Source organism: Pseudopipra pipra, chromosome 19 (assembly GCF_036250125.1).
Source record: "Pseudopipra pipra isolate bDixPip1 chromosome 19, bDixPip1.hap1, whole genome shotgun sequence".
Lineage (NCBI taxonomy): Eukaryota > Metazoa > Chordata > Aves > Passeriformes > Pipridae > Pseudopipra > Pseudopipra pipra.
In genome coordinates, this window is record NC_087567.1 from 1,412,317 (window position 1) to 1,438,885 (window position 26,569).

Genomic DNA, 26,569 nt, shown 5'->3' on the forward strand with positions numbered 1-26,569 from the left:
CTGAAATGCTGAGCTCTGTAAAAATGTCACTGAAAAACATTTCCCCAACTCGGTTTGGAGTTGGGCAGCTTCTCCACCAGGACATCCACAGCCACCCCAGCAGCCCTGCTCCAGGTCCTGCAGGTCTGGCAGAACTTGTGGCATTAGGGCACCTTCTGTTCAAAGGCCCCAGCCCACCCTTGACTCAGAATTTCCCTTTTTTATTGCTTTTTACATCCCAAACCCTCTGTGTTCTGAAACTTTTAGCAGTGACAATTTCATCCTTATTTCTGGATCACTGAGCTCAGTGTTCTAAAGTGCGTGGCCTTGTCCTAAGTTCTGCCAAATATCACTTGCAGTGGCTCTTGAGAGGGTAAAACCCACCCTGAGCCCTGCCAGTTCCCCTCTGCTGCAGCCCTTCAACACCAGCTCTCTCAAGGACATGGAGTGACACAAATCCCCCTCAGATTATCCAGCAGCACATGATCTAGTGCTGTAGAAAAGGCGAAACACATACCCATCATCCTGCAGTCCAAATTGTAAGAACGTTAGAGAATTGATTTGGGGTTGTTTGACAACATCTGCTTTTTTTAAACCCCTGCTGAAAGGTGTTAATTATCCTGTAGTCCTCTTATTCTTCACCATTTTCCAATGTCTTTCCAAGGCAGCTGGGAGCAGTGCTAATCCTTGGGTTTAGGAAACATACCTATGTGTTTTGCTGAAGCCCAGGAAGAGTGGGAGAGCTGCTGGGAAGATGTGATTGATGGAGTTTTGACTTCTGTCATTGACTTCGTCAGCATCCTTGGGGCCTCTCAGCAGTTTTACTGGATTTGGCCTTTCCAGGAGTGAACACAATCCTCTCTGTTTTCACATGTGAGGATCCTGAGCCTTCCCGGCAGGGGGAATTGCTGCTTTTCTAATGGAATGTTTTGGCCCTGTGCAGCTCTGGCTCTGTGCCAGCACTGGTGTGACCAGGTGACAGGAGGACCCTGCTGTGGGAGGTGGCACCAGGACTCTGCTCTGGGACCTGTGGCCGAGCTGTGTCCACCAAGGAGAAGTGGCTGACAAAATCCAGCCTCAGTGTTCCTCAGGTGACCCCACACCCACACCACCATTCCCATCCTTCAGTCCTTCCACAGGAAGGTCTTTCCTCTGCAGAGCCCCTGCCCAGAGCTGGCCTTGCCCTTTCTGTGCTCTGTTCCCCCAGTCAGGGGATCCACTGGGACCTGCTCTGGTCCCCCCAGGGGTGAGGTGGGATCTTCCCCAGGCAGTGTGGGGATGAGCTGGGCCTGGCTCCAGCTCAACCTGGGAAATCCCAGCTGCACCAGCCAGGGACAGGCACTGGGGGTGACACACTGTGCTGGGGTGGGCCAGGGGCTCGTCCTCTTCTGTGACATCCACCAAAGTGTCCCTCCAGTCATGCAAGGGAGTCATACCCTGCCTGGAGGGAGCTGCTCAGGGGGTGCCCAGGCCACCTGAGCCGCCACCTGAGCCACCTTGGGCCACCAGCAGAGAAGCTGCAGAGCTCACTTAGTGGGGCCAGTGGGGATGGCTTGAATGAAGGCTGGTCACCAAAGTGTGAGCTTTGCACTTAAGTACTGAAATCAATTATTACAGGGATTGGAAACAGTGGGATTCACTGTCTTTTGAGGTAAGAATTGGTCCCAGCCTCATCTCAGTCATCACTGACTCTCTACACCACAAATTCTGCTGTTCTCCTCAGTGCCTTTTATGGGAAGTGGAGAAATCAGCTAATTCCCCATTGCTCCATCCTGATTTATTAGTGCCACAAAGAATTGGGTAATTATGAATAGAACTGTCAGGCAAAATGAAACTTCTCCCTTAAAAATGCATTTTAATTAACTCTGCTGGGTTCATGTGTTTCTCAGGCAGTGCTGGTTGTGTCTCACTGATTGAGCTCTGCTCACACAGACACAGGAGACCACAAGCTTGGCCAAAGGGCTAGAGAAGGGCCCTGTCTTCCCACTGGACCTCCTCTGGAAGATGATTGTGGGGTATTCCTCCTCAAAGCTTCTTTAGCCCACTAAAGCTGAGCAGCAAAGCAACAGAAAGAGAATAACAGAGTGGGTTGGGTTGGAAGGGACCTTAAAGCTCATCCAGTCCCACCCCCTGCCATGGGCAGGGACACCTTCCACCAGCCCAGGTTGCTCCAAGCCCTGTCCAACCTGGCCTTGGACACTTCCAGGGATGGGGCAGCCACAGTTTCTCTGGGCAACATGTGCCAGGGCCTCTCCACCCTCACAGGGGAGAATTTCTTCCCAATATCCCATCTAACCCTGCCCTCTGTGAGTTTGAAGCCATTCCTCTTGTCCTGTCCCTCCAGGCCCTTGTAAATAGTCTCTCCCATCTTTCTTGTCATCTCCCTTCAGGTATTGGATATCAGGTCATCCTGGAGTCTTTTCTTTTCCAGTCTAAACAATCCCATTATCCCTGAGCAAAGAGCAGAGCTTGGGGCTTGGTAGGTGAGTGGTGGAGAAGTGAGGACCTCTGCACCACACCAAGGCAGCAGCAGAAAGGACCTGTGGTGTGTCAGCCCTGGGATGACACGGCAGCAGAATTCCTCTGAACCTCAGTGCCAGAGCTGCCAGCTGTCAGAGAAGGGACAGGGGCAGAGATGTGGCACAGCTGGGTGAGAAGAGCTTCTCCCAAAGCCCTGCAGTGCAAGGATGGGCTGTGAGGGAAGCAGTGCCCTCCCTGCACCCCAGGGCTGTGCTGGGAAAGGGCACTGATGTCTCAACAGTTTTATTTCCAGCAATCCTTCCCAATTCCCAACTCTCCCATTTTTCCATGTAAGCAAATCCTCACGATGCTGAAGGCAAATGAATGTGAAAAGGGAAATATGAAATTTTACTCTTCCTTCACAAAAGGCAAGAGAAAATCCCCACCACGTTTCCCAGCCAGCCAGAACAGGAAGGAATCCCAAATTCAGAGCTGGGAGAAATGAAAATACAGTTTGACCCTCTGGTAGCACGGGGGGCTGTTCAGTCAGACACACAAATGTCTCCTCAGCACGTTTCACATCTCGGAAGAAAGATGGGGAAACTCCTGTGTGTTCAAAAGCAAAGCAAAGCCCATGTCAAAGCCTCCAGACATTCCAGAAGTCCCAACTTTGCAATTCAAGGCAAAGATGGAGAGAATATCACAGCTTATGGATGCAAACTTAGAGAAGGGCAACTTTAAAATAAAATCTTTAAGGCTTGCAAGACAGAATTTTACAGCAAATGGTAATGTCTTGTTTCTTCCCTGCTTCTTTTTCTGGTTTGATGATTAAATGCAGTAAATAAATACATAAAAATAATGACTCCTGCAGACCTTGCAGCATTCATTTTAATAGATGCTATTTAACTACACACAGAATCACAGATATCTACCTTTCAAACGCTGGTTACAAATATTGGGAAGGCTGCCAAGAAAATGGCTTTTATTTCCCCCCAGTAGATATCAAAAAGAAACAACTTCTATGTTGAAATTGCCTTTATTTTTTAATCCATAAATATTTGTTACTGACAAAAGTGGAAAAATCCTTAAGACTCTAAATTTTACTAAACTGATAATATTTTTGTTTACAGTACATACAGAATGTGCTTTTACAGGTAAGTATTACAACAAGAATAATACAGAGAAAAACAGTCAAATACTGCTCATCTTGAAGCTTGTTTAATGGTTAACCAAGAGTCTGTGCAAATTACAGATACAAATGTACTTCCTCTTCAGTACTACTGTATAATAAACATGGAATCCATAAACTGGGCTAAAGCACAAAAATATCCACTTAACCCCTCTTAGGAAATATTGTCCCCCGAAACTAAAAATATTACAGTAAGAAGTGTCTTTCTCAGAGCCAAGAAATTCTTGCTACAAAAATGTCTGAGGGGTTGGCAGGGGGGCACAGGGGGCAGAGAGTCAGGGGGGCAGTGGGATGGAGACCTCCCGGGCATCGTGTGGCCGTGGAGACAGGGGGTGCTGAGGGCACAGAACTCATTCACATCGACACCACCACGCCCCAAAGGGACCCTGCAGCTCTCCCCTCACCCCTGGGCTGCCACAGGGGCTTTCCCAGCTGGGTTTTGGTGAGGGCACCCCAAGATCCGACTCTGGGAACTGGGAGCAGTCCCTTCTCCCGTCTGCTGACAGACAGCACAAAGTGGCTGCTCTTTGAGGAGCAGCCCCAGCACAGCCTTATTGCTACAACACTTGGTATGAAAATATTTCAGCCCCTTTCTCACATATTCCCTTTGCTTTTCACTCATTGGAAATATACCCCGACACGAGACCTGTACGTGTGAGATATATTTCAGCAGAGTCCCTCCTTCCACATGAACACTAAATCTGAAACAAAACCAACACAAGCTGTTTCTCCATCACATGAACTGAAGATGACAAATTGATCACAAAGTAGAACACATATTTCAAACACAATTAAAGTTACCCTGTTTCATGATGAGTTTGGTTGCAGTGGTGGAAGAAGGTAAAGACATGTCCCAGCTCCCAGGAACTGTCCATCTCTTACAAAAAACATGCCAGGCTCTTGCAGATTCCTGGTGGGAATGCCTCTGATGGATACAGGAACAGAAAGATGCATGCAAGAAGCCCAGGTTCATGGGACCAGCTTTGTAGCCAGTCAGGTTCCAGAACAGCAGACAGAAATGAAATCTAGGCCAGGAAAGGAGAGCTTGCTACCAGAAAACTGTCCCTGTTTCTTCCCACCCACTCCCATATCCAAATAACAGATCATCATTTATAAAAGGAACGTTAAAACATTGAAAAATATTTCATTTTTCCTTAAAACATGAGTCACTGGCATTAGAAGACTTTTTATGTCAAAATTCTGTTCCATGTGGTGCTCTGTGTCGTTCATCAAAAGTAGATTGCCATATTTCAAAGAGTAATTTGATGTAGTTTGAAGCTTAGATTGATACAGGGTCAGTCAGAATTACTGATTGCATTTTACAGTGTGTATGTGTATATATATTTGTGTCCATATACATACACACACATGAGATTGGTGTATAAATCCCAGTGCAGAGCACTGGGTTTTGTTGCTGCTCAGGGAATGCAAATAATGATCAGTTTTTAGGAAATAATATAAACTTTTCTATACCCCGTCTCCTGGTCCCTGCACATGCACTCAGGGAACTGGACACTCCACAAGGGTGTTTCCACCTGTGGGTTGAAGAAAAAGCTCAATTCTTCAGAGTATATTGGATTAATCAAGGCAGATTCTATTTCACTGTACAGAGGAATGTGGCTGCTTCCTGCCTTTCTCCTGAGTGCAGGATGTCGTGGTGACTCAGACATAAGGAGGAGAAAGCAGAGAGGTCCCAGTGCAGGTGGCAGCACCCCTTGGAGCTGTGCCTCCCAGGGACCCTGGCCAGAAAGAGAGCAATGGGAAATCTGGGATGCGGCATCTGCCCACCCCAGCACTCCCTTTCTGGGCAGACAGGATTGTAACACATCACACACGATGTGTCAGGACAATGACAAACAATAGTCATAAAAACACTTTGCTGCTCTACAGTTTCTGCTGTGAGAGGGTCTCAAAGCCCTTCACACCATGGTCTGAAACCTCTGTGGAATTGGAAGGTGTTCCCATTATCATCACAGGGAACTGAAGTGCTGGGATCAGGCTGTGGGACACGACACCCGGTCCCAGAGCAAGTATTTGTTCAGTGACAAACTCCCAGAGTGAGGAATAAGGAAAAAAAATAACCAAAGAACACCTGTGTGTGCTGGAACATCACTGCCCCATCTCCCAACCCAGCCCAGCACACAAAGCAAGCCATGGGAGCACAGCGTGCCCCACTGGTATCAAGGGCATTGTTCCTTCCCAAGAAAATTTGCTGAAAACTTTCTGTGGTGGTGGCAGAGTCCCCGAAGAGATTTGGCCCAAAAAGGGTGGGACACATCTGCTTAAAACAGTTGAGTGGGTGGAAAAGACAAGGAAATGGGGCTTAATTTTCTTTGGAGGGTTGTTGCCCAGATAGGACAATTGGCAGAGGGCTTGGTGATATTTGCCAGGCAGAATAAGAGAAGACACCGAGGTCAAATGACACGGGCACAGCTCAGCATCTGCATGGGCTGCTTGAGGGAAAAATTCCCAAATCTACATCTGGTCCAGCAACTTCTTAGTTCATAAATGGAACATTTAGACAAGGACTAGAGCTTGAGACAGACAGCTATGGGAATGGAAAGAGAGGAGTTCTCACCTACCCATGGCCTCACACTGCCACCTCTGCTCCTCTGGCTCTGCCACCACAGCTCCTGCAGACTCTGGGGTGGCCTCTCCTCTCCCACAGTGTTCATGTCTCCCTGCCTGAAAAGGGGAAATCCTGGCCTTTCTTGGGCCAAGAGTGAAAGGAAGAGCCCCAGAACCTCATCAGGGACTGACTCCCCATCAGCCCTCTTAGTGTCTCTTGTCCTCACAAGAGTCGCAAACTGGTCTGTGGGAAGGTCAGCACAGGGCAATATTGTCCCAGGGATTGTCTTCTGGGAGGAAATATCCAGTGACTGAGCTGAGGAGCTTGGAGGTAGTCAGGGGAGAGTGGTGTCCCTCAGGGGAAGGGTCAGGAGAGGAGGTGTGAGCCTTTTCTCTCTCATCCCTCCCATGCCATGAACTGCCACTCTGATCCACAGACAGTTATGGTTGTTGCCCAGAATGATTTTGCCAAATCTGAACCATGGAGACTGTTATTTATTCCTTCCCAGCTCAGTTTCCGTCAAACAAAGCCCCAGCACCTCTCACTGATGGATCCTTCTCAGCGTGGTCTCCATCTGATGGGGCAGAATAAAGCTCTGGAACTCACACCAACAGACCCATGTGGCCACCCCACCAAGGCCTGCCTCTAAATCCCACTGGGATAAGGACATGTGCTCCTCCTGCCTACCCTGACAAACCTGGTGCTGCATCAGAAACCTCCACAGGAGACTCATAAACCTCCAGAGGAGACTCAAACTCCCAATCATTGTTTGCTACAGGACTTGGCATGTGGAGCTGGGAGCATCATTAAGGCCGGGAGGTGGGAGGTATTTGAGGGGAGGGACCAGGGCAGAGCTGAGTTCAGTGAGGTTTAATGTAGGAAAAGATTTAATTGGAAATGTAGGACATGAGGAGAAGTGTCCAGGAATGTTCTTACAGCCTGAATCAGTCGTGTCACCCAGAGGAGGGAGCGTGGCTGCCGGTGGGACGGGCAGCGTGGACAGCATGTGGTGGGACCCCCAGGACACACCATGGACAGGGTCCAGCACCAGGAGTTACAGCACTGGGTCTGGCTGGCCTTCCAAACCTCTGAGACCCTTTCCCGGTCACAGAAGTGTGTTCTGATGTGAGTTAGTTCTACAGAATTTGATAGGAACACAAATAAAAGGAAAAAAAATAATAAAGCAAACCCAAACCCAAATCCAACAACAACAACAACAAACCAAAACCAAAACAAAACAAAGAAAAAACCAAAGCAAAGCCCAATCTGGTTGGAAAGCCAAGGATAAAACCCTCACAAATTCTGGACCCACGAGTCTCTGTTTTAAAGATTTTACAAATGTACAGTATCTAATTAGCATTATATCAGATATACAACATGCCCATTAATTATAATTATGCTGGATATATAATTTATATGCATGAAATGTAACTGTCTTCATGGTTAGGATTGGTACTCAGTGGAATTGGAATTTGGAAGGTTTTCTTGGGAGGCCATCACATGGAGAGAAAATCATGGAAAGTTACCGACCTGCTTTTGGGCAGAGACACCCCCAGTCTTGTGCTTCTGCTGAGGGCTGGGGAAAGATTTGCTACATAAGGAGTTCTGGGTTGTAACTGAGAGGAGAAAATGTGTTCAGAAACAGGGGACCTGGGCCAGTGGAAAATGCTGTCAGGAAAAGATTCTGAGGAGAGATCCAGGCTCGGGGGCAGGGGTGGAAGCCTGGCCTTGCAGGGCTCTTGGTGCAGGTGGGACCTCCCCAGCACGGCTCAGCAGGGCGAAGCTGAACGAATTCTGGTGCTTTAGGTTCAGCAGTGGCAAGAAGCTGGAGGAAGAGAAACCCTATTCCTCCTTCCTATTTACATGTTGGAGACACCAAGATATTAGAGTGATGAGTGGAGGAAAGGGAAACAAGCATTTCAGCGTATTTGTGCTTATTGAACACATCAACCCCACTACTTCCTACACTGAGAGAGCAGGCGATTTGTAGGCACTAGTATGTTTGTATCTTATGAGTATATTTAATATATACTAAAAGTTTATTTCTCAGCCAGGCTATTCTTGTCCCTAGATCTGCCAGTCCCCAAGGAAAGTCTACCCTTGAACTTGCTCCAAGGGTGACAAGGAACAGATGTGTGGGTGCTGACTGGTGTCGAGCAGCCTGGGGGTGACCCCCCAGCAGCCAGAACTTCCCTCCTTGCTACAGAAAGACCAAACCTGAGGACAAGCCCCTTCCTGACAGGATGGGGTGCTGTGTTTCCTCCTCTCTGCCTCGGGCTGCATGGGACTGCTTCTACCTGGAGCAACGGAAAAGTCCTAAATTCATGGGAACAATGAGATGATGCAGGTGAGCCCTTGGAAGGAGCCATCGATTACTATGGCTTTCTTTGACAGAAACTGATGCACATCAGGAAAATTTCCTCTATTATCCCTCACTATTGTCTGTTGGCTTGCTTGGGTTCTTCTCATGTCACCGATGGAGGGGTGGCTTTAAAAACAACGTGGATGGGACTGTCAGAGAAGTCTTTGCAGACACTGAGTTAGTAGAGGTTACCTTGGCCTATAAGGCCACTGCAGTGTGGGGTGCTGTAGCCACCCCCAGTCCTTACAGAGTATGTACAAGGCCCGAGGTCCTATCACACAGTCACCTCAGTCTTGCTGGCCGTGCGATAGTGGTGGTGGTGGCCGGGGATGTAATGCAGTTGCTCCACGGTGTTGTGGCGGCGCGAGGCGAAGGCCTGGCGCTTGGCCGAGGTGGGGGTCATCCCCAGAGTGTTGTACAAGTTATTTGAGGCACTGGGATGGGAGTGCATTTTTGACATCCTGTAGCGATCCAAGACGGGTGTGGACACAAAGACATCCGTGTGGGACAGTGCCCGGGACATGGACTGCTCGGGGTACCCCGAGCGCTCCGGGGACAGCAGCGGGTCCTGGGAGTGCAGGCGCTCGGCCGACAGCAGCTGCTCGTCTGAGAGGATCCGTTCGTAGGACATGCTGAACTCCTCGGGCATGATCCTCTCAGGGGACAGCACCCTGTCCTGGGACATGGCCCGGATGGGGCGGCGGGGCCTGTCCCGGTGGTTGGTCTGTTGGGACATCTTGATGACGTTGATGGGGAGCGTCCCCCGCGCCGCCAGGTCAGGCAGGTGCCTCCTCCTCATGTAGTACTCGTCAGCCTCCTTGTCAGCTGTGGGGAGGGAAAGGGAGTGGTTTAGGAATGTCACAGTGCTGTTCCACGGGGGAAAGGGAACTGTGCACAGCACACAGCCCTGGAGCGGCCTCCTGGGGACACCTCAGGGACCATCAACCACCCACGTCAGGAGCTGCCCGTCAGAGAGACCCCAGCCCCGTGTGGGTCGTGTCACCACGGGCCTGTGGCAGAGGAAGGAGTTTGAATTGCATGGGGATGGGGGGAGTCCCTGTGCAAACACCCACCTTCCTGCACCATGAAACAACAGATCCCACATGCCATCCAGTCCAGACTTGGTATGACGTGATTTACACGAAAGGCAAGTTATGGAGAAAGTAGCAAATGTTACCTTCTCAATACACTTCTAAAGCAAGGACAGGGCAGGTGAGCTGAGAAGGACAGTCCCCCATTTGAGGGAATGCACAGCTCATCTCTGGCCTCAGACATGGATGTTGCCTGGAGTCCATGAGTGACATCAGCACATTTTTAATTACCATTTTTGAATAGTTGTAAATGTGATCACAAAACAGGTTTGGTAGTCACTGGATGTTCTCACTGAGACACTGAAATACCTGCCTAAGGTTTCAGTTTCCATTTTCTCAGACACCTTCCTTTGATAGAATTTATCCCATGGAATGTTTCGTGCTCAATTTGCTGTTTCTGCATCTTAAATGATCTCTTTTGCTCAGAAACTCATCACCCCCCTCCACACACTCACCCTCCTCTCTTTGGCTTTCAGAGAAACACTAGAGACTCAGTGTTGGCTCCTGTACCATGTTAGACCTGACTCAGTGTTGGCAGCTGTACCATGTTAGATCACTTAAATCCTACAGCTGGAATGACCTGATTCAACCAACATTTAATTAAAAGAAGCAATTCCACAACTGTTTCAGACTTTTCTTTTTTAAACAACAGAAACACAAAAACTTCCTGGTTAACCCCTTTGATGTTCATATGCTGTAAACTGGGATTACTTACCTGGAAGGAGGCTTAGCAGTTCTTGGGCTTCAAGCCCAGTGCAGCCTGTAAGGAAATGTCATTAAGGTCAGGAGGTGAGAGGTACTTGAGGGGAGGGAGAACTTCCCTCTGTGCCTGTGGCTGCAGAGATGAAAGCACAGGACATCAGTCCCTCACCAGAATGGTCTCTGTCACAAGGAGAAGAGCACAACATTGGCCTCTGTCAGGGGATGGAGAATGTTTAATGTTCAACACTGATCACCTCTACGAGCCTCCTTCCTCATTTCTTTGTCTGAGATGTTTCCTTGGTGTGTCCAGAAGCACCTCCATCCTTTCTGGCTCCAGAAGACCTTGAGTGAGTCCCACCCCAGACACCTGGCAGGCAGCCCTCCTCTCCTTGGAGAAGACAACACAACCCTCACTGATGTGTAGGAAGGGGTACCACATGGACAGGTACAGCAAGTTTCTCCACCTTCCAGAGGAAACAATCTTCTTGAGAAGTAACCTCATAGGAGCATCTTGGGATGGAGATCACAGAGCTGGGAACACACACCCACACGACCCAGTGTGCCCTTTCCCTACCAACTTGAGCTAAGTGTTGATTGGCAAAGACATCCTGTCCTACATGTCCTTGGCCAGCTCCTGGGACCTGACATGAAATTCCTTTGGAAAGTCTTTTGCTTATAAGACAAGTATGAAAAAGATATATGATAATGATAATAAAGAGGGACACCATTGATTTTCTCAGCTCAATATTTCATTCTGTAGTAGGTGATGTGAGATGGGAAAGTATCAGATGGTAGAAGAGGAGAATTTCACGTGCATGGAGATTCTGAACGTTGTTTGAGTGACAAAAAGAGCAAAGCTCTGCTGCAGGACAGTCTGGGCAATCCAGAATTGGGTAAGGGAGGTGGTCCCACTTTCTGTAGGCATCCAACAGGCCTAGAAGTGAAATATGGGTGGAAATTTCCTCTCTCCTCTGAAATAGCCATAAATCTGTTGGTTTGATGCACCACGTTGGCTGAGAGTTGAAGACAGTTGGCTGGTGTCCCATGAGGCAGAGCTCAGGTGGCACAGGGGGTGCTGACACCATCCCAGAGTTTGCTCACAAAAATCACAGAATCTGCTGAGTGAAGGAACCCACAAGGATCATGGAGTCCAACTCCTGGCCCTGCACAGGCCCATCCTCAAGAGTCACCCCATGTGCCCCAGAGGATCAGCCAAACCCTCCTGGAGCTCTGGCAGCCTTGGGGCTGTGCCCACTGCCCTGGGGAGCCTGGGCAGTGCCCAACCAGCCTCTGGGGGAAGAACCTTTGGCTGAGATCCAACCTGAGCCTGCCCTGACACAACTTCAGAGTACTCCCTCAGGTCGTGTCACTGGTCCCCACAGAGAAGACCACAGTTACCCAATGGTGCCTGAATGTCTTCTCCAGCCCTGGAGAGCTGTCAGCACCCTGTGCTGGATGATGTCACTTATGTGTGACACTCATCTCCTCTCCCAGACGTTCTCTTCACTGTTCCCTGGACCCTGCTCCTCATGGGCCCTTGCACAGTCCAGAAGATCTGTGAGCAGGGTGGTTGGTTCCCATCTCAGCACACAAATTTACAAGCTGAGAACACGTGCAAGGGCCTGTTGGCACCATCACTGCTGCCAACCTCTTCTCTGCAGCCCACACACCGCCAAGGCTGAGGTCACCCACAGCCCTCCTGCTCTGGCACACTTCCTGCTGCTGGGATTTGCTCTCCAGAGCACATGTTGGAGGAATGAGTCTTTGTTTTTTGCAATCAAAAACTTCTTGGAAGAATATCTCATGGAAATATCAGACAGCAGCTCCCCTGGTCTCAAACACTTGTGTCTTTAAAATCACCCTTAAGAAACCTGAGAAGGACTGGGGAAATTCCATATGGCCACAGTAAGTGTAGGCATTTTTATTCCATAGTTTATTTCTATAGAAATGCCCCACTTTGTGTGCACAGGCTTGGTACTGGTGCTTGGGGCTGGCTGCAGAATAGAAATGAAGCAATTACAACTCTGGCACTTGGCCTCTGCTCTGGATGAGAGGAGTTCCACTGGATTTGCCCAAGTGGCTCTAAATAGATGTAATTAAAGCAGAGAACATCCCAAATGGAGATGTGCTTGGATGCCCATACCTGGCTGTGGTAATTGCCAGCAGGAGCTAAACCAGCTTATGTGAGGTTTGCAGTGTCTGAGGCTGCTTTAGTGAGGTGAATCAGCTGATGAAAAGTGGTTTGAAGTTGTTCCTTGCTAATTTAGATTAAACCCCCAGCATTTCTACACCTTAAAATTTTTTTTCCCATTAGTAGCATTAAAAATATCCTTTTTTCCCCTCTCCCATCCCATGTACAACTCCGTACAGCCATTTGCTGGCCATGGTTAAACCTTTTAGGGAGCTGATTTCATTTCAAAGGTTATTCTAAGCTCACACAGGCTGTGCCCCCCACGATGCTGGGGGACACGTGTGGATGTTGGCACAGCTACTCTGGGAAGGTTTCCTGGTGTAGACACGCTTCACATCTCCACCTCAAAGGAATCAAAGCTGAAACAGCAGTTTCTCATGAACAACAAGCTGGTTTAGGCAGGCACCAGACAGACTTTTACCAGGCTGTTGCCTCTGAAAGGTGATGTCAGTGTGAGCCAGTGGTGGAGAACAGAGCCTGACAGGAGGCCAAGGTTCTGCAGCACACACGTGCCAAGAGACAAGAGACAAGCTCAGCACAGCTCTGTAACCACAGTGTTTGTGCACCCAGGGACAGCCAGGAACCAAACACAGCCCCAGGCTCTGGAGACTGGAGGCTCCAGTGGATTGGGGCGGGAACTGGGGACGTTTGGTTTCATAGTTGGCTAAAACCAAATTCTCCCCGGGAACAGAAATCACAGAATCACAGAATGGTTTGGATTGGAAGGGACCTTAAAGATCAGCTCATTCCACCCCCTACCACGGGCAGGGCCACCTTCCAGCCTGATCCATCTCATCCTCATTATACTGGGACACTGAGGCTCTCATACCACTGCTCCTTATCTTGTCATTGGTACGAGAACAGACAGCTGTAGTTTCAGACAAAATAAAACTAACAGTATGTTTCTCCATCAAGGAGATGGAGACTCTGCACAATCCCATATGTTTCTCCATCAAGGATGTGCTTAAAAATTAAAAAAAGTGGATTCCAAAAGGCCAGAAATTGTGAGCAGACAAAAAGAAATCACTGGTGTATTGATTGACAAAAATTTCTCTTTTTTTTTAAGTCAATCCCATTGTTCTGGGTCATCACTTGTGTTTTTCAAACATTTGGAACTGGAAATCATGTTTTCTGCACACTTTCTGGGCTTTTTTCATTGGTTTTAGTTGGGTTTTTTCCTGCCCTTTCTATCCTCCTTTGGCAGTTTCAGGAACATTGACCAGGGCTGATCTCACCAAATTTCAGGAATATTTGAGTGCTTCAACTGCCTTGATTTTAGGATAAACTGATTTTCCCTTAGACTGCTTTTTGGTTTTTTTTTCCTCCCATTTGTGGGGAAATCCCCAAATAAGTGCTCTCTAAGTGCTCTTACTCACAGATTACGCTTCAACATGTCTAAGGCAGAGCACAGCTCCTCTGACACTGGAATTAGAGAAACAAGGAACATTTTTGGTGATCTGGGAAGAGAATAAGGAAAAGCCAAGGGGATTTTTGCTTCCTGTGGTTGTAGTTAACGTGGTGAAAGTAGGTGCACGTGTGTATGTGTGTGTGTGAGGCCATTAGAGTAATTCCTTTACTTTTCTTAAAGGTAGTTCCTCTGTTTTTCTTTCTCTGCAGCTCCAACATATTCTCTCTTCTGGCTTGTACCTCCTGTTCTAATTGGCCTTAACATTTTGAAGCTGCCTAGTCACTTGTGAAGATTCTTTAGCCAAAACCAAGTGGTTTAATATGCCTGAAAATATCACCTTCCTTCCTGACTGACCTTTCTCACTTAGCTGGAAAGAGCAATTCCCTGGAGCTCTGGGCAGGATGGAATTAATAGGGCAGCTCTTGCTCAGCCAGGGGTTCCCACACCCACCCACCACTGCTTTTCCCACCTTGCAGGGCTGCCAGGGCAGGGCTGGAGAAGGTCTTCCCATGGAGGGGGCACCCAGCCCCTCAGAGACCTTCCTCCCTCTGGGAGCAAACACCGGGTGGGGTTTCCTGTTGTCTGTGCCCTGAAGGAAGAGCTGGGGAAGTAAAGAGCCCTGGAAGCAGAAAGCTCCCATGGGACTTGGTTCTGAGTGGCTTCCATGCAGTCAGCAACCTGTTCCTACTGCTCCTAAAAGGTCTGGGGCACCTTCAAGCCTTTGCTTTGGAAGGAGGAGAAGCCACGGTGCTGCTTTCTCAGTGCAGTGGCAGGAGAGGTGAGTGCCCAGAGGTGGAAGCTCCCTCCTCAGTGCAGTGCCACTGCCCAGGGACACAGCAGGGAGCCCAGAGTCCAGAATGTGCTGGGCCCACAAGGATCATCGAGTCCAACCCTCAGCCCTGCACAGGCCCATCCCCAAGAGTCACCCCCTGTGCCCCAGAGGATCAGCCAAACCCTCCTGGAGCTCTGGCAGCCTTGGGGCTGTGCCCACTGCCCTGGGGAGCCTGGGCAGTGCCCAACCAGCCTCTGGGGGAAGAACCTTTGCCTGAGATCCAACCTGAGCCTGCCCTGACACAGCTCCAGCCCTTCCCTGGCTGCTGTCCCTGGTCCCCCCAGAGCAGAGCTCAGTCCCTGCCCCTCCTCTGCCCCTGCCCAGGAAGGTGGAACTGCACTGAGGTCTCCCCTCAGTCTCCTCTGCTCCAGCTGAACACAACAAGTGCCCTCAGTGTCCTTCAAATCAAGACCCTTCCCCATCCTCCTTCCCTCCTTTGGACACTCTCTAATGGCTCAATCTCTCCCTTCCATTGTGTCCCCCCAAACTGCCCCAATGTTGAGGTGAGGCCGCCCCAGGGCAGAGCAGAGCAGGACAATCCCCTCCCTGATGCCCCAGGACAGGGTTGGCCCCCCTGGGCATCGTAAACTGGGGTTATTATCCAGCAAAGAGCTGGGCAGCCCCTGAGAGCAGCTCTGGTGTCAGAGACACTGGGACCCTTCGAGGGGTCACAGGGGACTGTCCTTCCCTGATCCCAGCACTGAACAGACACAGGATCCCTGATGGCTCTGTGGCCAAGGTGGCTGAGGTGGAACTGACTGTGCCATTGCTGAGCTCTGTCCTTATCTCTGGCAAAGAGATACTAAATTTTTTTTTTCTTAATTGATTATTCAATATTCTTGGGCAGAAATTGTCTTTCACTACCTGTCTCTGCTAACTGGAGGAAAATAAGTAACATTTACCTGCCTGGCAAACCCAAAGAAATGCAGACCAACAGCTGAAACATAGATTTAAAAAGTATCTAATGCCTTTTATTTTACTTAAACAGAAATATTTTATTTGTTAAGGAGCTCTTCATTAACTTTTTTTTTATTATTTTTTTAACCCTAACAGGGAGTTCATTGGAAAGAAGTAATTTTAAATATGAACAATGAACTCCTAATAAATAATTTTCAAACTCCAGCATTTAAATATTACATTCTTTGTGTTACCTTTAGCTCCTTCACATGGAATAAGAAAATTATATTGCTGGTATTTTCCAAGGGAAGTTCTGGGAGCTCTGTGCCTGTTTTCCTTTGGCTCTGGAGTAGAGCAGCTGTAAGAAAGTGATTCAGTGATTCTGGAGGTGCTGAATGTATTCAATCCCAGTGGGAGCTGGGAGTGCTTGGCACTTTCAGAGTCCAAACTGCCTATTTAGTTACTCAAAAACACAGTGCCAAGCACTTGGTTTGGCATTTACCAGGTGCTCTGCAAGAGGATGCGTTGGTGCCTTGCAAAGATCCCTGAGCTCTGTCCACACCTGCCCTGGAGGGGGAATAGTTGGCGTTTCCACTTCTAGGGTTGATGGTGCTGAATATTTAAGGGGTTCACTGAACCCCACTCAAGGCAATGGCCAAAGACAAACTCTGAAGTTCTTGGATTCATGTTGACTCTCAGGGATCCAGTGAACAGTAACAGGGACAGGAATGGCCCAGAGAGTCAGGAAAAGCTCAGGAGAGGAGCACTGACTGCTCAGTACACTGTTGAGAACATTCAATCTTGGCAGCTTAACACAACTTTTGTCATTTTAGACAAATGTTTGTGAAACCATAGAATGATATTGTAAAATTCCAGAATGGTTTGGGTTACAAGGGACCTTAAAGCTCATCCAGTTCCACCCCCTGCCATGGGCAGAGACACTTTCTACTAGCCCAGGTTGCTCCAAGCCCTGTCCAGCCTGGCCTTGGACACTTCCAGGGATGGGGCAGCCACAACTTCTCTGGGCAACCAGTTCCTGTGTCTCCAGGGGATATATTTCGTGTGTTGGGAAATTTTTATTTCAGCTGAGAAATGAAAATAAATTCTCACCTCAAAATGGGGATATTTTGAAGCAGTAATATTACAGTGCCACAATTTCAAGGGGTTTCCAATATCAGATATTACACCCATGAACATGGACTGTTCATCAGTGGGATACAGTGGGGGGGAAATTCTTTTGGTTGAGAGTGTGAGATCCAAATGTTTCCAGGGAAACATGGCACATGGCAAACTGAATGATGGAGGTGGCAGGTTCCAATCTCCAAATACCTGAGCTCTGTTCTCCAACACAGTTAAGCACATGTTTACTTTTAAGCACATCAAATGCGTTTGACTTAATATTAAACAGGTATCTAGTCCCATGTTGAAGTGTCAAAGAGTGGACTGAGGGTTTTTTGTGCTACATTTCCTTTGTCTCTTCTGAAAAATATTCCACAGATATATCTTATGGAAAATCCAAGGGCTTCCCTGCCACTTAATTGTGTGTGTCTCACTTAACTGGCTAAATTGGGAATGCAAGTTTTATTCAGACTAAGGAAGTTAGATCTGCTCCTCATCCTCACCTTCTCTCAGTGAAGGTATTGCAAGTATAAACACCTAAGTTATTTCTCTAAATTAGGCACTGGAAATACATGGCTGCATCCAGAAACTGCTCATGGAAACATCCAACTGCAGACCCAGGGTGAGTCTGGACAGAGCATTTGCCTGCACAAAAATCCCTTGTTTTATAATCCCACTGAAGCTGAAGTTTGTCATCACTGAGGTGATGAACTGCAGCATTACAGGACTGTTGGCAGAACAGGGCATGAAAGAGCAAGACAGGAGAGATCCTGACCTGTGTGAATAGAGAAATGTGCTGGAATTCCAAACCACTGGATCAGTGCAGGGCACAGGCCATGACCAGCTCCGGGCACACACCCCATGGAACACAGGGATCACAGCACTGCCCAGGGATGTCACCTGCTGACACAGATGCTCCCAAAAATCTCAGCAGCTTTCTATTGTTATCTGGTTCCAGCTACTCCTGTGGATGGAGAGACCTGCCCTGGGGTGCCAAGGTGAGCTCTGAGTCCCCTCAGCTCTCCTGGATTCCAGCAGAGAACAAAAGGATTCTCAGCGGACTCCATCAGGAGCAGACTGAGGTGGAGGAGTGGGAGGCAGCACAGCAAGGAGGTCAGTAAGCAAATAACCACATGTACTCTCTCAGTAATGAAATGACTCTTTGCCTCTCCTCATCCTTGATGGGAAGTGACAGCCAAAGGAATCATTACTGGAGATGCCAACCCGGGAGAGCAGAGCAGAGGGAGGAGGTTATTGGCTGAACACTGAGCCCAGTGAGGCTCAAAACAAAGAGATACAAAGGAAATGAAATGAGCTGACACCTACTTAGTCTCTTCAGAGAAGAATATTTACTCGGGTTCGTCTTGACAGCAGATTCATAGGATGGTGGGAGGTGAGAGAGGTTCTGGAAGGACCTGGAGAAGGAGAGGTCGTAGGGTTCGGTGGCAGAAGTGAGGATGTTGTTCATTCGTGGCTTGTCTGCAAAAAAACAACAGAGAAAGGCAGGTCTATGGTGTGCACCAAACTGAGAGGAGAGAAGCAAGTCATTCCCAGACTCCAGCAGGCAGGGAAGCTGTACCAGAGCCAGCCCCAGTGACAGGATCCTGGACACAATTCAACCTGGCACCGGCAGAGCAGAGAAATGGATCCTGTGGAGATATTTCCTTGTCCACAGTGATTATGGAGAGAAGCAAACTGCTGCCTCCAGAGCACCTGGAGCTCGGGGGGAGGGGGGTCTGGGCTGTCAGTCACCCACTCACCAAGGGGGGCTGTGGACTGACCCCAGTGCAGCCTGAACCAGCTCAGGCAGCATCACCCACCTTCACCCCCACAAACTGTGCTCTGCCCACCCCCAGAGACACAGAAACAAGCCTATGGGGTCACTTTAACTGGGGCTGATAATCTAATTGCTTTCTCATGGTGCCAGACCTCTGGTTAATGCCGTAAGCCTGGAGGCTCCTGGGAAACACTGGTCCATGGCCCCAGAGGTTCTGGTGGGATCTGGGATGTTCTTGCTTCCCCTGCACTCAGGGAGTGTGAAGTGGGACTAAGGGAGCACATCTGAGTGCAGTCAGATGGCCAGGCAAGGTGTTTGAGAGGTCCCTGAGGCAGGAAAGTGCTGCCTCTGAGGGTTGGAGGGTGCGTGAGAGTGCCCCACACCTGAGGAGTGGAAGGTGCCCCTCTACTGATGTTCATTTTGTTGGTCACTGAGGGAGTCCCCAGCCAGTGTCTCAGTGCCCTCTGTCAGGATCTAAAGCTGAGGGCACTGGCAATAAAGATTAGCACTGAGCCTGGATGCTAAAATTCAAGTCCAGACTATCTGCAAGGTTTTGAGCCCTTGTTCCTTTGCTGCAGGCTGGAAAATGAGCTTTCATCAGCTCAGCCAAGGGACAGGGACCTGTTGAACTGCATTTATAACTCCCAGGTGTTCAGATAGTAAAATAGGCAGATGTGAAAGTGTTTAACAAAGCAAGAACTTCAATTATTGGAAGCAAAGCTAGAACAGACTGCAGTGGGCTCTGTGGGAGCTCATACCAGTGATGGGGTTGCATTAGCTGTGTCAAAAGGCCAAACCAGTGGCCACTTCAAATATGGCCTGACAATGAAATCAGAAGGCTAAACCCTCTGCAGCAGCTGGGGAGCAGCAGGATGTCCAAGCCTTGGGTTTACAAGTTCCTGCCTTACAGCCCTAAAATGTGCCCATGAAGAGCAATGCAATGTGTGCTCAACATGCCCTTACCAGCCTCCAGGCCCCTCTGGGCTCCTCTGAAGCGTGGGCTGGTTGAGACCAAAGCACAGATTCTGACCAAAATAACAGAGGAGCAGGGGAATTTCACCTCAGCAAATGTGTTGGCTTTGTGCAGTGTCCATTCATTTGCCAACTTCTCCCATCTCCCAGAAAAATTCAAGACAAAATCCACCCAAATACAGTGCAGGTATTTCACAGATATTTTTCTAGATCTGGGTTAGAGGTTAAATTGTTTACTTCAAAAAATACTTGCAGGAGTCAGGCCACCCCCTCCCCTGCTGCCTTCCTCCTGTGTGGAGCCCTCTTTGTTGGACAGCAGAACATTTTCCTCCTCTCTGATGTTCTCATTTCACTGTGTCCTTGGTGCTCTCTGCTGCCTAGCAATGAGCCCAGCAGCTCCCTGTGTGTCTGTCTGTGGGGATCCAGTGCTGCCTTCACAACTTTTCTCCCACTGTGACTTCCCCAGGATGTTTTAAACCTCCTGTCACCCACCCTTCACGTTGCACACAAGGCTGATTCAGTCTTGTCTTCCAGCACAACCCTGACCATGATCTCCCAAAGGCAGCGTGGGCAGAGCCCTCCTCTCACAGAGCTCTCACAGAGTTACATACCCAGTGCTCAATTCAGAGCCACCTGAACCATTTGGGTCATTCCAGGGCATCTCAGACACCCACAAAGGGCTGAAAGGAGTGAGGTAGGACCTACCAGAGGTCTGATGTCACAGAGACACAGGATCTCAGAACGTGCTGAGCTGGAAGGGACCCACAAGGATCATCGAGTCCAACCCTCAGCCCTGCACAGGCCCATCCCCAAGAGTCACCCCCTGTGCCCCAGAGGATCAGCCAAACCCTCCTGGAGCTCTGGCAGCCTTGGGGCTGTGCCCACTGCCCTGGGGAGCCTGGGCAGTGCCCAACCAGCCTCTGGGGGAAGAACCTTTGCCTGAGATCCAACCTGAGCCTGCCCTGACACAGCTCCAGCCCTTCCCTGGCTGCTGTCCCTGGTCCCCCCAGAGCAGAGCTCAGTCCCTGCCCCTCCTCTGCCCCTGCCCAGGAAGGTGGAACTGTTAAAGACTGTTGTAGACTATTAAATTGTCTTCATCTCAACCCAGGAGTTTTCTCACATTTAACCTTCTGATATTCTCCCCCAGCCCACAGGTGGGGCAGTGAAGTGGCTACGTGGGGTTTATTTGCCAGCTGAGGTTAAACCACAGTGATTGACTAATCCAAGGTGATCCCTTTCCTTTTGGTAAAGGCGACAACAGCAGGAGCAAGGAAACTGCAACAGAAGCAGGAACACTTGCTCTGCTTTCTACAGACAAGGGAAATACTGATTTTGAGGTCCTTTCACTCATCACAGACCACAGCCTGTATTGATTTCAGCTCTTAGCAAGGCAATAACAAGAATGCCGTGAGATTGGCTCACTAGAAATGGCTTAATTTGTTGATAGTCTTCATAAAGGAGAGACAGCCCCATGTCCTGTGCTGTTCGTTACATCTGGGGGCTGCTTGCCAAATGAGTGCTTTGGCTTGTGTTTGTGTCACCCGTGTATTGACTCTGGAATTACAACCACCATGGCACCAAACACAACTCTTGCTCTTTCCTGTCCCTGGCACACTGATTCCCTAGACTCTGCTGCTCCATGAGCTTCCTCCCAATAGAGCTTCCTGCAGAACAAATCCCAGCAGTGATTTCTTTCCCAGCTATGCCCAAGGTGTGACTGTGAGGGGAGGAAGAGCTTCCTCTGCTCTCCAGCACCAGTCTGGCACCAGCATGGGATCCCCCATCCTGTGGAATCTTCCATCTTGTGGGATCCTCTATCCTGTGGTTTTCCCAATGCTACCAGCACAACATGGTGAGGAAGAAAGCTGCTCTGTCAAGAACAGGGACTTCACATGTTTCTGGAAGCCACTGCATGTTGCCCTCTGTGCTCAGTCAAAGGAAGAGCCCAGTTCTCTGCCACAGCATCATTTTTTCCCAGTTCTAAGAAATTTCAAGGCACTTTCTTACAGAATTTAGCAATAGAGAAAATTTCCTCCTGGCAATGCAATAACCATCTTAATAAACTCTTGTGTTCCTGTTGCTTATGTACATCTCTGCACTCCTAGAACAGGGTGATTGTCTGGCAAAAAGAACATAGCCCCAAGTGAGCACAGAGCTGGAGTGTCATCGCTCTGGGAATATTATTTCCCTGCTGAAGACTTCAATCCATGTCTAATAGACTGACTGCAGGATTAGGGAGTGCATCATATTCATCAGGGGGCTGGAAACAATTGATTAGATATTATCCAGTAAACAGAGACTGTATCAGCATCAAAACTATGTCCCTACTCCTCTTTGTGCTTGTGTGGCAAGGACCCTGGGGTAACATCTCTTTGCAGATTTCTCAGGCAGAACCTGTATCTGATCTCCATTTTCATGGAGGTTTGGACATGCTGCAATAAGCCCAGTCCTATGTATGGAATTTGTGCTCAGTGCCAGAGCAGGAGCATTAATTGACTGCTTGCATGAGGTGTGTGAAATTAAGTGCCACACATTTATCTGATGGGCTGGTGAAGAATCAGTTCATCTTCTCTCTGCCTGTTCTATCCAGTCAGTCAGGAACAGGCTGTAATGATTCTGGCACATGAGAAGTCACCTTGAAATCCACTGCCCATCATTCAGCAACACAAGTGATAAACTGAAATGACCAAAGCTAATTTCAGATGTCTTTTGCATAATGTAGTTTGAGGGGGAGATCAGAGAACTGAGGGACTCCACTAAGGAGAAATATCTTGTGCAATTTATATTCTGGGACCAGTTCAGCCCAAGTTTCTTAGCAGTTTTAACTCCTGCAATATATTTGAGCCATGCTTTTCTCTGCTCTCTCTCCTCTTTGTTTGTGCTGTTTGTTGGCTCCTATGGAGGATGCAGGACATAATCAATTATCAGGGAGTAAATAAAAAGGTCTCCCATTCCCTGCCAGGCAGCTGAGGTTGTGCACTGCTGTGTTCCCAGCATTCCCACTTGTTCCAGTCCAGATCTGTGTTCTTGGCAACTGGAGATGACCCCTGGAAAATGAACTGTGGCTTCTGGGATTACCCCATCCTGCCCCTCTGATCCCCCATCCAATGTGGGCACTGTTTGCAGAGGTGTTTGTAGGGGAACACAGAGGAGCTACATCTCCCCTTGCACATGCAACAGGGATGGGAACATCACCCAGCAGTGCCATTTCTCTTGGGTTCTAAATTCTCTTTGCTGGAAAGAACCACACCTTTTTACAGTCAGTGCAACATCTTAAAATTCTGCTGATGTCTCTGATTAATTCAGTAGGAGAGGGCTGAGCTCTGCAGCACTTCCTCATCTCCTGAGCAGCAGTGGTGGCACAGCTCTCTGGCAGGGCTGGTACTGGCACAGCCCAGCCCAGAATCCACCAGGCTGAGCAATGTTGGCACTGTGAGCTCAGGAAGGGAGCAGGGAACTATGGGGAGCTGTAAGCTCTGTTCTTGCACACCTACCAAGGACTGTGCATTTCACAGGATCACAGAATCCCAGGATATGCTGAATTGGAAGGAACTCACAAGGATCATTGAGTCCAACCCTCAGCCCTGCACAGGCCCATCCCCAAGAGTCACCCCCTGTGCCCCAGAGGATCAGCTAAACCCTCCTGCAGCTCTGGCAGCCTTGGGGCTGTGCCCACTGCCCTGGGGAGCCTGGGCAGAGCCCAAACAGCCTCTGGGGGAAGAACCTTTGCCTGAGATCCAACCTGAGCCTGCCCTGACACAGCTCCAGCCATTCCCTGGCTGCTGTCCCTGGTCCCCCCAGAGCAGAGCTCAGTCCCTGCCCCTCCTCTGCCCCTGCCCAGGAAGGTGGAACTGCACTGAGGTCTCCCTACAGTCTCCTCTCTTCTTCTTCAGGAGCAGAGTTCTCAGGCCACTCCAAACCCTGTCGTATTTCTGTGGGAACCAGAGGGCTCCTGGGCCAGGCTCAGAGAGGCTCCTGCTCTGCTCACAGCAGGCTCTTGCAAAAGGCTGGAGAAGGTGCCATCCTGGAGCTCTGCACCTGAGGAGCCAGAGCTCTGCCCATATGGTGGGACTGATGTGCTTCCTGCTCCATCCTGGATCCAAAGCGGATCTGGGGCCTGTGGTTGGAGTGTCACCCCCATGGGTGTTGGGGGCCTGTAGTCCCTCTGTGCCTGGGGATTGCAAGGACAGCTGGGCTCTGAGGGGACACGTGAATTCACTCCTCTGATTTGTAACCTGTGGGGGAAAGAAAAGCCCTCTGAGCTGAGGGGAAGCCTCGTTTCACTGCCAGTGCTTTGCAAACTCTGTAAGCTCAGGGCTCAGAAGTCTCAGGATTTCTAGAGACTTGTGGAGATTAGACCTGAAGTTTTGTGGTACCTTGCTCTGCCCCTATTCCTGGAAGACAGTTTCCAAGTGTGTTTACATGAGCAGAAAACCTTTCATGTTTAAGGACAGGAGAAGATGATACCCAAGCTCCAAAAAAAAAGTGAATTGATGGCAAAGTTTTAAACTAAGCTCAAGTGGTAAAAGGGATGTGCTGCAGATTTACATTTGAGTCTGCACATATGTTGTGCGAATTCTGCAAGACATTTCAACAGATGCCTTTTCAAACATTCACCCAGAGAAAGCAAACAATTTCACCTCGGAGGAGCTGATACCACCCAGCCTTCTGCTGCTCAGCTTCAGCTCAGCACAGCTCAGCCCTCCATCAAAGCACACCCTGCTCCCCAGCACTGCTCCTGCTCAGCCGGAAAACCTCACACGGAAAATCTTCCCGGATTCTGACGAAAGTTCTTACAAAGTCCTCATTCCTTGGGAAAATCTGGGAGCACTGATGACGTTCTGCAGCCTTTGAACCACAACTCAGACCTCCCAGGCCATCCTGAAGTGCCACACTGTTGTAGGAGGCAAAGAACTGATGTTCACAGACTCAAATTAAAATTTATAGCATATATCTTCAGTGTTTGTGTTGTCACACTTGTTTTTTCTGTGTTACAAACACTGTTATTAATAGTCCTTCACATCTCTCATGACGAAGCTCAAAGAGGTTCCTACATTTCCAGGTCAGATCCTCTGTGGTGTAAATCTGCAGCTCTCTGGTGAGTAGCTGCCCTCATTTGGAAGAGCTGGAGATGTAGGATTTTAAATTCAGTCAGGGATAAAAAACCTCTGCCTGTCAGGATGGTGCTGGGATTGGGGTTTCAGGGCTCATGGCTGAGAACTGAGCAGCAACTGAAGGAGTAAATGGAAAGAGGAACAACAACATCCTGCAGGGTGTGCCCTTGAATATGACAATATATGACTCGCAGGATAATATCCTGGAATTGGATCATCCAGGGGGCATTAACAGGAGCACAAGAAGTGCTTAACTGACCCTTGCATAGTCACACACCACAACACGGGGTGGGAGGAATCATGTTGCCAATTAAAATCAAAGGAAAAACTACAGAATGGAATTACACTTGGCAATCAGAGCAACGGGCAGATCCATTCTCCTGAGTTTGCTGCCTTTCCGTGGGGTTGCAGAAAACAGCCTCTGCAAGTGCCTTGTGGTCAGAACTTGTCACTGCAGGGAGGGGGAGCTGGTTCAGCAAGGAAAGGCACAGAACTGGGGAATGGTCTGGGTTGGAAGGGACCACAAAGACCACTCAGTTCCAACAGGGCCACCTTCCACTAGCCCAGGTTGCTCCAAGCCCCATCCAACCTGGACTTGGACACTTCCAGTGATGGAACAGCCACAACTTCTGGTCCAGTTGGAACTATATGGTCTTTAAAGTCCCTTCCAACCCACAGCACTCTGCTTTCTAAGATTCTGTGACTGAAGGAAGGTCAGCACACACCATCAAAGATCGCATCACTTCAGTGAAGCCATGGCCCCAACAAACCAACACATCCCAGCACAGATTTTGGCTCTGCACTGTGGGACATTCTCAGCAAATTCTCAGGGCAAGACAGGACAGTGCTGACCCTGATTCACTGAAGCCTTTTCTCCAACCTGCTCCAATTCCATAACTGGATCTGTGTTGCAACCCAACAATCTGTGTCCTTTGCTTTGCAAAGCTGGAGAGCAAAGCAACGAATCATCACTGGACAGCCCCAGCCCAAATGGCAGCTTAGAGGCACCACAAAGCTCCTGTCCTGGGGTCCAGTCCTGCCAGACCCCCTGGTTGCTGCTCCCCCTGTCACTGCAGCCCTGCTGCCTTGGGGAGCATCAGCCCAGCCTGTGGCTGTTTGTTCTGGAGGTTATTGCTCCAGATCTGATTATCCTCTCATTTTCTCACACGTATTTCTACCGGGGATAAATCTAATTTAAACAGTCCTTAATTGTTATGATTTTGTAAACAGTGTCTTAAACACAATAGACACAAAACTCTTGACAAATTGTTGGAGGAGATGTGACAGAATAACGAATCATCTCAGATCTTCTGGGATTGGCCCAAATTGAAGCTTCTGGTCTGATGTTAGAAAATTGATGCAAGGATTTTTTTCAGCAATTTATCCTCCAAAGCCCTATGTGGGAAGGGAGATGCCCTGGATTTTTTGAAGTGAAGAAGAGAGAAAGAAGGAAAGAAAAGAAGGGAAGGAAAGAAAGAGAAGAAAGAAAGAAAGAGAAAGAAAGAAAGGAAGAAAGAAAGAAGGAATATAAAAGACACACACACACATCCATATATTTATAGGAATCTGATAAAAGTTCACACAAGTACAGCTATAAAATGAAATTTGGCTCCATCAGAACAATCCCAGGCACCATCTCTGGAAAAACACTTGGCCAAATTAATGACTTGAATTAATTTGCTGCTAATTGTGGTTTACCAAGTATTTTTTGAGCTGATTGTCAAATGCAATTAACTGACATAAAAATTCTGATATGGACTTCCTATTAACTATGTTATTTGGAAATGTGCTTGGTATTTATGTAGATGTAAAAAAACTATGTTTCTTAGATCGTCTTTAGGGTAGGATAATTATATATGCACTAAATATAATGAGATTAAACTTCTGCAGCAGTAAAAAATAAAGTA

At 48.7% G+C, this 26,569-nt stretch overlaps 1 protein-coding gene across 2 annotated transcripts in view; it reads right to left on the bottom strand.

The window, feature by feature from the left end:
* Positions 1-3,309: 3,309 nt before the first annotated feature.
* Positions 3,310-26,569, bottom strand: part of SHISA6 (shisa family member 6) — a 261,122-nt gene continuing 237,862 nt past the window's right edge. For both annotated transcript variants that reach the window (XM_064675625.1, XM_064675626.1), the window contains 2 exons: positions 18,126-18,278; positions 3,310-9,384 (listed from right to left, as the gene is read on the bottom strand). In XM_064675625.1, coding sequence (XP_064531695.1) covers positions 8,834-9,384; positions 18,126-18,278 — 704 coding nt within the window. In that variant the 3' untranslated portion in view covers positions 3,310-8,833. The remainder of the gene's footprint in view (positions 9,385-18,125; positions 18,279-26,569) is intronic.